Raw genomic sequence first — 11,860 nt, forward strand, 5'->3', positions numbered from 1 at the left:
GGAAAACGCACCAAAGAACGTTCAGAAACGTACATTTCTGACATTGACATTTAATTCAATAAGCTCTTATTTATTATCTGTTTTGTTTTGTTGACATCGGGGATATGAAGAGTTTTTGTGTTGTGAATTATTACAGGAAATTCTTAAGAAATGCACAAATACGAAGATATTGTAGTGCGGAAGAAAGAAAAGAAAAAAACAACAGTTCCAAAATTCGAAATATCGGTATATTGGCACATATAGATGCAGGTTAGGTTATATCACATTTGGTACTCATTAATTACATTATTTCATATTTTATGAAACTATTATACATATTTTTCTCTCTGTATGTATCTATTTTTAATTATCATACCAATTTTTTTTTTCTTAATATCTCTAAATCAAGCGAATACAAAACCAAATTAAGTTATGTTCCGACGGCTTCCATTTAATTTTAATTTCTTAGGTAAAACTACAACAACTGAGCGAATGCTGTTCTACTCGGGTACCATCAGGTCTATGGGAGAAGTACACCATGGAAATACCGTCACTGATTATATGGAACAGGAAAGGCAAAGAGGAATCACTATTACTTGTAAGAATTACTTAAAGATTATCTTTAATTTAAATATGAAAGGCCATTACTTCCTGATCGCTATAAATACATTTTCATATTGACTCTTGCAACACTATTCACCTGAGAGCTCTAGTTTTATTAAATAGGAGAAAAAATATTTTCTCATTGCTCTATCTATATCAGCCAAGCAAATATTACTTGAAATTACATGCAGTATATAATAACATAACATTTTTAATTTTGCATTATAATTGATGTAACAGGTAAGCTCTTTTTAGTTAGAAGCTAAGTCTAATGAGCCCAGATAGCCCAGTGCAAGTGGCAAATGCAATATTCAGCTAAAAAGTCTTAGCTGGATATTTATTACCAGGCCAAGTAAACTGAGTTAAATAGTAATATGTTTAACTTACTAAACCAATAAAATAATGATAATTATTATAACTAAATGAATTGTGATTTTTGTTTAATACAAAACATGATAATGTATACTTAATGTTTGCATAACAGGTGCAGCTGTGTCATTTCCATGGAAAGGTTACCAGATTAACCTGATTGATACACCCGGCCATATTGACTTCACAATGGAAGTGGAACAGAGTCTTGCTGTGTTAGATGGTGCCGTTGTTGTATTGGATGGATCTGCTGGTGAGGAAATTAAGTTTTTCTGATGGCAATTTGCTCTGTTATACTATTATTATTTATCTATTTAACAATCTAAGAACAATATTCACAAAATTAATAATGCTTGATGTATCAAATGGCTAGTGTACATAAGGTCCCAAATTCAAACTGTCTGTCTGTTTGTCTGTCTTATAAATATATTATGTTTTTCTGACAATAAATTATCATTATTATTCCATAGTCTGGAAGTTGGTAGTGTTACTGTACTTACACCACTCCACCTCAACTTTTTTCTATCCTGGTGATAAGAGTGCACTTTTGTTTGTGAACAGTTGTGCACTACAATATGTCATGTGCCTCTGATGAGTAATAGCCAGCCCTTGAGAGTGGGTGCTGATGCCGTAAATGGTAAGGCAGATATCAACATCAAAAATTTTCAATTTTATAAAAAAAAATAAAGCTCATATCTCAGAAGACTATGTAGCATTGTTGTCATTGAATTATATTTTATTTACCCTAACCTAACTTAATAAGAATATTTATATTGAAAATGGTAATATTTTCAAAACAAACACAACATGTTGTTTAACCTCTCTCAGGCGTAGAAGCCCAAACCCTGACGGTGTGGCGCCAGGCCGACACGTACAGAGTGCCGCGCGTGCTGTACCTCAACAAGCTGGACCGCAGCGACGCCGACGTCGCCGCCTGCGCCCGCTCCGTGCAGGACAAGCTGCAGGTCACGCCGCTCGTGCTGCACTCGCCGGTGCAGTACGAGGGAAAGCTTATCGGTAAGCTCCAATCCCAAAAATGATGCAAGACACTTTTATACGATTTACTTCATCTGAGACCACTGTAATGTATTCTGCTCCATACATCTATATCTCTGGTCATAATTATCGCCAAGGTCTTTTCGCATTAGTTATTTCTCATTAAGGACTAATCCATCTAATTAAGATTTTCTTCTTAGAGTCATCTACATTCGTAACCCTCGTGAAGATTGCGGAACTGTATGCACATTTTTCACAAAACAAAAAACGCGCGGTTACCTTTTTGGCGGTAAATAAAAAATAATAATATGAATAACCTATCTATCCCTTCAAAATGTTCTTTAGCTGTAAGCATGTATACTTCTTTTGACTTCACCAGTGCCCCTCTAACAGTTCATGCGTAAGGTAGTTCCTTAATTAAAATAATTTACAGAATGTGGGGATTGTAACAGTACCTACCTATATAGCCTTTCATATATATCGTATTTAGTTAAACACTGATTTATCTCTTTCTGTCATAGTTTAATTTGAAATTCGAAGGAAGAAGACAGCTAATCTCCGACCACTTAATAGCACATCCCACCCTCACCCCCTTTCATCAAAATTTATAAGTAAAGTAGTTAGCAATTCAGTTATAAGTCTATTGTTGTTATTGTCACAGGTTTAATAGATCTCATCACTCTGGAAGAAGTAATTTGGACACATGGTCGAGGGCAGAACTTGACACGGCGTAAACTCACGGAAAAATCCGATGGAAAAGTTTGGGAAACATCCCTTAATGAACATAGGAAAGTAGTAGACACGCTCTCGTCTCTCGACGATCAGCTAGCAGAGACAATAATCCAGCAGGAATCTTTGGATAACATAAATAGTATTGAAATCGCGCAGGCTGTCAGGAGATGTACAATAGATATGAAGGCCTTTCCTATTTTATGTGGGAGTTCATACAAAAACATTGGAGTTCAAACACTGATGGATGGCGTTGTATCTTATCTCCCTTCGCCCTTCGAAGGAAACCACATATACAAGAGTTTTGAAAAAGATTTATCCGCGAGAGTGTTTAAAGTACAGCATGACGATCAGAGAGGCGTTCTGACATTCCTGAGGCTTTACAGTGGAGAGATAAATAAGGGCCAGAAGATTTATAATTTAGCGAGGGACAAGAGTGAACAGGTGAGTGAACCGATCTGGAAGCGTCTCATTATTATCTCCAAACCAAAGAACCAAAAGAACTTTTAACAATGACAAACATAACACTATTTTTTTTTTCTATAACATAAAGATTTCTGTCATGAGCGAGCTCAGCTCCAAATCTCGTCGAGATTAAAGAGTTCAAGGTCAATGTATTCAGACAGGTCTCCTGTACGTGGCTTTGGCAGATGACTACCAGCCGGCGGAGAAGGTCACGGGTGGGAATATAGCTGTGGTCAGCGCGCTTAAGGTAAGATTATAATCATTTTCGGAAATGACTTGAAAATATGTAATATTGATGAAATTATGAAATTATTTATGATAAAAAAACCAATGTTAATTAATAAGTAAATATTTCCCTGATGCCCTTAATCTATAAGACACGTTTAAAGTCATTTAATCTCTTTGATATTGAACTTGCTTCGATCTCAATAGCACCCAAAAATTCTATAAACCTTTCGACAATTTCAGTGTTTTCAGGTTTTGTCGCGTTCCTTTGCATGGCCAAAATAGAAAATTATATTTTTTGGTCTATATCATGCGAAAGCATTAAAACGAATTATTTATATCAGTTGCCATCTAAAGTAGATTTTATATTATACTTAAATGTGTATACCCTAAATTCCAGGCAACGATGTCCGGTGATCTCATCACATCTACCCAAGCCGCAGCAAACCGAGCCAAGGACAGGCTCTCCACGATGTTAAAAGACCCAGTCGTTAAGGAGGAACTAATGATGCCCAGCGCTCGGCTGCGACTTCAGGCCATGGACACGGAACCGACAACTATAGAGATTGCTGAAGAGTTGCTGGGTATAGGTAAGGTAGTTTTTTTTTCGAATTAGGCATAGGCATAGGGTCTATCTGTTGTTTATCTGACGATATAACTGGGAACCTTGGAAATAGGTGCTACGGTTCCGGAGGCCGTGTTCCTGTGCAGCGTGGAGCCGCCCAGCTCAGCGCTGCAGCCGGCGCTGGAGACGGCGCTGGCGGAGCTGGCGCGCGAGGACCCCAGTCTGCGCGTCTCCGTCGACGACGACCAGGGGCAGATAGTGCTGGCCGGTCGGTACTGACGCTGTCTTTGTGCTTCTATTTTATATTCGAGGTGTTAGTGACCTCGATCGAAGAGTGTTGGAAGAATAACAAGATTACTAGGACCATCAGTGTGAAAATCGTAAAAATCTTTGTGACGTTTTAAGTCGATCTCCGGGACACTTTTTGCATCCGGGCTCTGGATGTGCCTAAGGTGGGGCTGGTAACTATCAGCTCTTATGGCTGCAGATACTCAAATTCTCCAGTTGTATATTTCCGATCGACAGTCGGGGCTGAAATCAGAGAAGTGGAGTTAGATTTTCACACTAAATGTGCGTTTCCTTTAACGAATTTTATCGTTCAAGTAAAACCTTAAGTATGGAAAATGATTTTCTAGGTATGGGCGAACTTCATTTAGAAATAATAAAGGAACGTATTATACGTGAATACAAGATCGATGTGGAGCTAGGCCCCCCTCAGATCTCTTACAAAGAGTCGCTGGTGGGCACCGCTCAGCATACGCTGGTCGTGGACCGGAAGATTGGCAACGCCCGTCAGCAGGTCAAGGTCACCATGTCAGCGAAACATCTAAAGGCAGTCACTCCGGATAAAGTGCTCAAGTAAGTGAATTAGAATGGATTACAAATAGAGTAATTATTACTTTTGTTGAGTATGGAACACTGGTTCCGTGGGTAGGTAAATACGTACCAGATGATGATGGTTTCTCCCTGGTCAATTTTGGTTACGAGTCGTGGGAGAATTAGCTACTGTTAGTACCTTTTGAAATATAGCACTATATGACGTATAATCTCTGTAAGGTACCGTTAGTAATGATAATGAAGTTATTTATAGTAATTTATAAACGTTGACTAAAATGGACACTCACAGACTGGACAGAATAAAGTGACGTAATAGGTGTACTATCAGTAGAAAAATTATGATCTTTTGATCCGGAAATATTTATCAATGCTTAAAACATATTTTGAATCGACTTCCTGTCCGTTTCGGTTTAAATTATATTTTTATTTTTCTTTCTGTTTCATCCATTAGTCAAAGAATTCAATAATTACTCTGGATCCGTGATAAATATGGCGTTCCCTGGGGATCAATTTTAGGTCATCTTCTCTTTTCGGTATAAATGATCGATCACATCGATCTTTACGTTAAATATAAGTTTAATATCGTGAGAAAATAAAATATTTGTCTTTTAAATCTAGCGATTCTACCCATGAACATTTATTAGCTCTCTCAAAACGCCGATCTATGAGAGACCAAGTTTTCTTATATAAAATTATTAATAATATTGTTGACTCCCCTTTTCTACTTAGCAAGTTGTCTCTGAACTGCCCACGATCCAACGCTCGTCAACCGTTATGTTTTTATACTCCCACTTGTCATTCATCACATAATGCTAACTGTTTTCTAATCAGAGCTTGTCGCGAATATAATATGCATTTTGGGAACATTGATATATTTCATTTGTCTTTGATTAAATTTAAAGATAATATTTGTAACAATCTTAAATTAACTTAATTATATACTTTTAATATTGTCCAATATTTTTTATCTTATTGTGTTAAAATATTTGAGTGCATTTTATGTTTTATCAATCGGTGGAAACTTCGCTGGATAATGTGATATTTAAATTGTATTATGTAATCAGATTATATTTTATATCTGTTTGTTTCCCAAATATTAAATAAATAAATAAATAAATAAAAGAGCAACCCGCGATGTGCGCAGGTTGGACCGCACGGCGGAGAGCGCGGCGCAGCTGTCGCAGGTGTGGCCGCGGCACCAGCAGGCGGTGCGGCGCGGGGTGGCGGCGGCCTTGCTGCGCGGGCCCAGACTCGCCTGTCCCGTCAGTATTATACATATAGCTATCACTTGCACCGTATGGAGCCGGTGTGTGCGGCCTTTTGTTTGCACAGTTCAAATTTGTGATTAATGACACTTATTCAGTTATTATTAGTGAAATTGGATATAACGTAAGACCAAGTAGCACAGCTAATAATACTATGACCTTCTACAATGCTATCTATTCAGATCAAATTTAAAAGTATTCCGAAATTACGCATATCATGATTGACGACAGCGATATCTCCCCCCCGCCAGTTGGTGGACGTGCAGGTGACGCTGCACTGGCTGGAGGTGTCCCGCGGGTCGGCAGACGCCGCCGTCACGGCCGCCGTCGCGCAGTGTCTCCGGAAGGTGAGGCGGCACATCTGTGGACTATGTAATAAGCCTACAGGTGCTCGAACTGAACTAGAAAGGCTCGAATCATATTATATATCTGAAAATATATCTAATTTTAAACACCAAGGTGTTCACGGATGCGGAGTCGGTGTTGCTGGAGCCTGTGATGCTGCTGGAGCTGGTGGTGCCCGACTCGCACTCTTCGCGGCTGCTATCTGACCTCGCCCGACGACGGGCTGAGGTGCAGCACATACACCTACGGCACGGGAACAAGGTATACTCTAATACTAGCACATAATTTACAATTATTGCCTGCAATTTCAACATCCAATTAATAGAAACTACGTAAAATGAGAGAAATCAGCTCCGGATGATCACCATCGTCGATATCCGTATCGAGTGGCTCGATCACTTATCCGTTCAAGTACGCTTCGTTGTCAGTCAAAAATTTTCTTTGAACACATTCGCGGCCTTGGCTTACAAGGTTGAATATTCCGAACCTATGACAATAGGTGCATCGGTTTTCCCTAATCGTATACGGACCGGGCAGATCGTAATTTCAGATGTATTCATTAATCATTTATAATTCTATTATTTATTTAACTCATTAATTTATTATTTGAGATAAATTGATGTGGAACTCAGAGATTTTATCTTAAGTTTTAGCACAGATATCCGTGCTTTTATTGAATAATTAGAAAAACTGAGTCATTCACTACTTTTACAAAGTTCGTTTATATGAATTATGAATAGTAGTGGTCATAGAACATAGGGTAAATATAAATTATAGAAGAAAAAATATTTCGATTTCTAATAATTTTATATGTAAGCGAAAAAAAATCTCGTCCATTTATTATAGGTGATACAGTGCTTGGCGCCGCTGTCCGAGCTGCTCGGGTACTCCACGACAGTCAGGTCGCTGTCCTCGGGCCTGGCCACCTTCACCATGGAGTTCCACTCCAACCGACAGATGTCGCCCCGGGACGAAGAGAAAGCCATACGAAATGTCACCGGATTTTAATAAAAACTTCTCAATTCATTCGGAATGAAGTAGTGCAAATTTTTAATAAATCGTTTAATAGAATGTCCGAACTATCGTCGTTTGAGCGAATTGTTTTTAAATTCAAAACGGTATAATGTTTTAGTCCATAAAATATAGGTCGATTAGGAAGAAAAAATTAATGATTAATTTAGTGGACCCAAATCAATATTTACATAGTGTAAAATATTTACTGCACATATTGATTTGATCGGTCCTCTCCCAACACTAGTAAAACTGGTCAGACAGCTGTCATTCTAATCAAGCTATATTGTAATGACTTTTTGTTTTGTAGCAACCATAATAAGCTACAAACTTTCCACACGAAGATTTTAGGCCTCTGTTATTTTACTTACTCTAGATCTTACCACGAAATTGTATTTAACAAAAGCCTCTAACAAATTATATACCAGCAGCATGCGTTATGTAAAAAACTACTGACCGGAACAATAGAAATGTTTTATGAATATTGTACATACTATAATGAATAAAGATAGGATGTCATGAAAATGTGTGATAAGGGTGATTACTACGTTGTAAATAATAAATAAAACGTTTAGTTCAATTAATTTATTCGTAAAATATGTACAAATATAATTTGATATAATTATTCGAAATGTTTTTTATTAAATTAGGCGTAATAAAAGAAAATATTCCGCCACAGACCTCATAGTAACACTAGTAATTCTAATATTAATTTTAACCAGTAACAACTGACTAACTGACTAATTTGTGTTCAATAAAATCAACACCTGATAAAAATGTATCAGCGTTGACTTCTCTAGTCAGCCTGAACCCTATTGAAACATATGTACTTACATCCGTATTTTAAATGATACTTTTTCCATATTCTGTCTTCTATATCCGGCTTGAAGGACCAAATATAGCCCAGCCAAAAAACTTTTTCTGGCCAATACTCATTACTATTATTGTGGCAACTATTATTTATTATAATAGTTAAAATAAATTATAGAGTCAAAAGTCTTAGTCTATGTTTATACTAATATTATAAAGGACTAATTATATTTGAATCATATAATGTTCTTTATTTATTGAATGCAACCGTGATAAGCCCGGTGGGTCGTAATATTAAAAAATATTTTTTGTAATCTATCAATTATCTACCAGCACACGGAACACGTGTGCTGGTAGATAATTCTGTTCTTATTACCTGGGTTCCTTCAAACAAGGCGTGAAGAGGCATCTTGCGGGCGACTAGTGCAGTTTATTCTCCCTGGCCGTCTTCGCGTTTGGACTCCAGTACCAAGTGGAGTTGTATGCCTACCCGGTTTAAATAATAATAAAAAAATATCTATATAGAATATATGTTTACTTATTATCAAAGGTGTTGAAATAAATACTTGTCGTATAAAACAAAATATTTATTGGTTTAAAAAATCCTACCTACATTATTATTTTTTAACATTTATAACATCATTTTCTATAGCTTATAAATATGCAAGATATATTTTATTTATATAAACCTAATATTTCATAATAAATCGACAATATCGTTGAAAAATTACATAAATGCTGAAAATTGCAGACAAAGCGTGTGCTTTAAATACATATCGATGCTGATTCTTTTGAAGACAAACTAAATTGATTTGACAGAACTGACAAACACAAGTGAACTCTACCCCCTGCCTTCCATCGACTTTCACAGCTGGAGAGACATCAGAATCGAATATTATGCGTGCTTTCCAAGGCATGGGAGATAACACAATAAAAATCTTCACAGAGAAACTCAATAACTCTCCTGTGGCTGGGATTTGAAGCCGTCTCTAGACCTTATTTATACAAGAAGATATCAATCTATTTAGTTCTGTCAAATGTATTTATAGATCGTTTAAAACAGTATCAACACTGTTCTTTGTGTGATTTAAAATACTTTGTCGCATAATTATGACAATAAACATTATTTATTAATAACTAATAATTTAAGCCTAAAAAGTTCTAGAAACTTAAATAAAGATTGAAAAAGATTTGCATATAGAGATGCATGAAATAATTAAACAATTTATTAGAAAATATTTTAGAAAAAATCCTAAAACTCTAAAACGATTATTTTTCTTGTAATCGTGATCAACATGTATGTAGTTGTGCCGGCAAGCAATGGCAGGCAAAAGGCAGAGTACATTATTTAGTTGCAGGAGCGAATCCAGTCGGGGGCGGAGTACGAAGCGCCACTCCGTAGAGCTCTCCGGGCGCCTGGCGAGCCTGCGAATCATTATAGACCGTGCATACATACTAAATATGATAAATTTTATCAGCGCAATAGAAAAAGTTTAAATTGACGCCTTTAATTTACAATTTAAAGATAATAAATTTCATAAATACGAGGCGTATGGTCATATATGCTTATTGTAAGAGAAGGCTGAATGCCTTCCTCTTCGTCTAATTCAGTCACAACTGCGACATGAATCATTTCATGGAATGTTATAAAACCTTATATGTCACACTCGTTAACGCTTTAAAACACTTAAAAGCACAATAATTAGAGTTTAAAGTTATAATAATTAATTTTAAGCATGATAACAAGCAGACACGAGACAATCTTATGTTTAAATTAATGACATAATTATTAATAGATTGTTAAATCATTGACCATACAATAGATGGCGCTAGACGAATTCATGATTGTCTGTCGCCCTTCCAATAACTATTCGGCCAATTAATCCCTTTGATGAGCCAATCCTACCTGACATTGTCTAAACACTTTGTGCCTTGTTGGCACAAAAGACAACGGATTAAACAAAAAATATTTTATAAAATATGTTACCATATATATATATATACATTTTTATTATTCCCAATTTTCTAAGATTAGAAATGTAACCAGCAAAATGAAACTATAAAACATTTTGTCATAAAAAAAATGTTTATATAATTCGAAACGAGTATATATTGATACATTAAACATGCATTTCACGTCACATGCACTGTAACATAGCCGATAGTCTCTAGTCAAAATCACTATTTTTGATTACTTCAATATAACTCATTGAACTCGCTCTAGACCAGCGTGATGGAAACAGCTTCTTAAGAGAGGGGCTTTGCTCTGCTATGAAATATTTAAAAACTTACTTTACTAGTAAAAAATGTCGAAAACTCGAAAAATAGAACAAGTCTATTTGGTGAAATCCATACATTACATAAAACAAAAAAGTGTTACATACAAAATGAGGCTAGAAATAGTACGAGCTTCTTACAAGCTTTTTAATTTCACATTCTTGTAGTTTAATTCTCGTAACTTAACTGAATTTTACATCATGCCATGTCATAAACATAGGTGAGGTGAGGCATGACCCAACTGAAGGTTCCACCACTGCTCATAGATATTGGCGTTCTAATTTTATTTAAACTATATTACCAATAGAAGACCAATCTTGAAAATGGAGTACTTTGTACTTTCATACCAAGTATTGCTAGATGGCGGTACAATATATAATGAGTGGGTGATACCTACCGAGACGGACTTAGATCAGGCCCTACCTTTACATTTTAGTACATGGATTTTAAAGCTTGTCACAGATTTTTAACTTAGTAATTTTAAAGTTTTATTATGATCCGTTCAAGTTTAGTGCTAGTCTGTGCTAGCACTATATTATTATTTTTTATAGAGATTTTGACCAAGACAGAAACAGCATGTACCTTACTGTAGTAAGGGCGTAACACTCCGCTTTATCTAGCACAAAAATTAAACATTACAATTAGACTAAATATTAATGCTATGTTTATATTTTAAAATATTTAGAATACCATCAATTTCACAGATAAGATTAAATTAATTTAAACACAGATGTCATTTGTCTCAACTTGTTATAAAAAAAAAAAAATACAATAATCTTTTGCGAATAATTATAAATATTCATTTAAATCATTCATTTGAAAATGTGACCAATATATATTTTTTATTAAGAATGTATACCATTTAAAAAAATATAATTTTATTGTTTCTTTATACCAATATGAAATTAAAATATTAACTTTAAAATTTGAATAATATGGAAATTTAATTGCGTGTGTTTGTAATTAATGTTTTATTAAATACTAAATATAATGTTCTTTTAACATAGTTTGATTTATGAAATGTATACATAAATGTAGTTGGGAAAGCATAAACATTATTAAAAAAGGGTTACCGGGGGTTATCGGGCTGTTTTTAAATTTAGGTATTCATTCATCATTCTCTCACAGCTGTCCATCCTGTTCATCTCTTTCTCTACACTCTATTCCAACCACAAAAGACAAATAAATGACATTTGACGTCGAATTAACGTGATATCATTGGTCGAGTGCTAGAATAATCTATAATATTCAGTATGGAATTGTGAAAAAATGGCGTTTTGTGTATAGGCACTTTGGAAGTAAAATTAAAGTGGATAGAATTAGTCTACTGAAATTGTGTTGTAATGTAAGATATATAAATCAAAATCAGTTAGTAGTGTACAAT

General features: G+C 35.4%; 2 protein-coding genes across 7 annotated transcripts in view; one reads left to right on the forward strand and one right to left on the reverse strand.

The window, feature by feature from the left end:
• The first annotated feature begins 59 nt into the window (after positions 1–59).
• Positions 60–7,685, forward strand: LOC113393827 (ribosome-releasing factor 2, mitochondrial). Its single transcript, XM_026630908.2, has 13 exons — positions 60–249; positions 449–577; positions 1,067–1,204; positions 1,780–1,968; positions 2,609–3,120; positions 3,299–3,388; positions 3,767–3,956; positions 4,044–4,199; positions 4,567–4,789; positions 5,913–6,030; positions 6,285–6,380; positions 6,493–6,639; positions 7,225–7,685. The coding sequence occupies exons 1-13, from the start codon at positions 105–107 to the stop codon at positions 7,384–7,386; spliced, it is 2,295 nt and encodes a 764-aa protein (XP_026486693.2). The 5' UTR covers positions 60–104; the 3' UTR covers positions 7,387–7,685.
• Positions 7,686–8,771: 1,086 nt separating this feature from the next.
• LOC113393826 (AMP deaminase 2) overlaps positions 8,772–11,860 on the reverse strand; it is a 45,265-nt gene continuing 42,176 nt past the window's right edge. For 5 of the 6 annotated variants that reach the window (XM_026630901.2, XM_064217849.1, XM_026630906.2 and 2 more), the window contains one exon: positions 8,772–9,624. In XM_026630901.2, the coding sequence (XP_026486686.2) occupies positions 9,544–9,624 (81 nt within the window). In that variant the 3' untranslated portion in view covers positions 8,772–9,543. Of the gene's footprint in view, positions 9,625–11,058; positions 11,093–11,860 lie in introns of all 6 variants that reach the window. The other variant, XM_064217850.1, reaches the window with a different exon arrangement.

Source organism: Vanessa tameamea, chromosome 19 (assembly GCF_037043105.1).
Source record: "Vanessa tameamea isolate UH-Manoa-2023 chromosome 19, ilVanTame1 primary haplotype, whole genome shotgun sequence".
NCBI lineage: Eukaryota > Metazoa > Arthropoda > Insecta > Lepidoptera > Nymphalidae > Vanessa > Vanessa tameamea.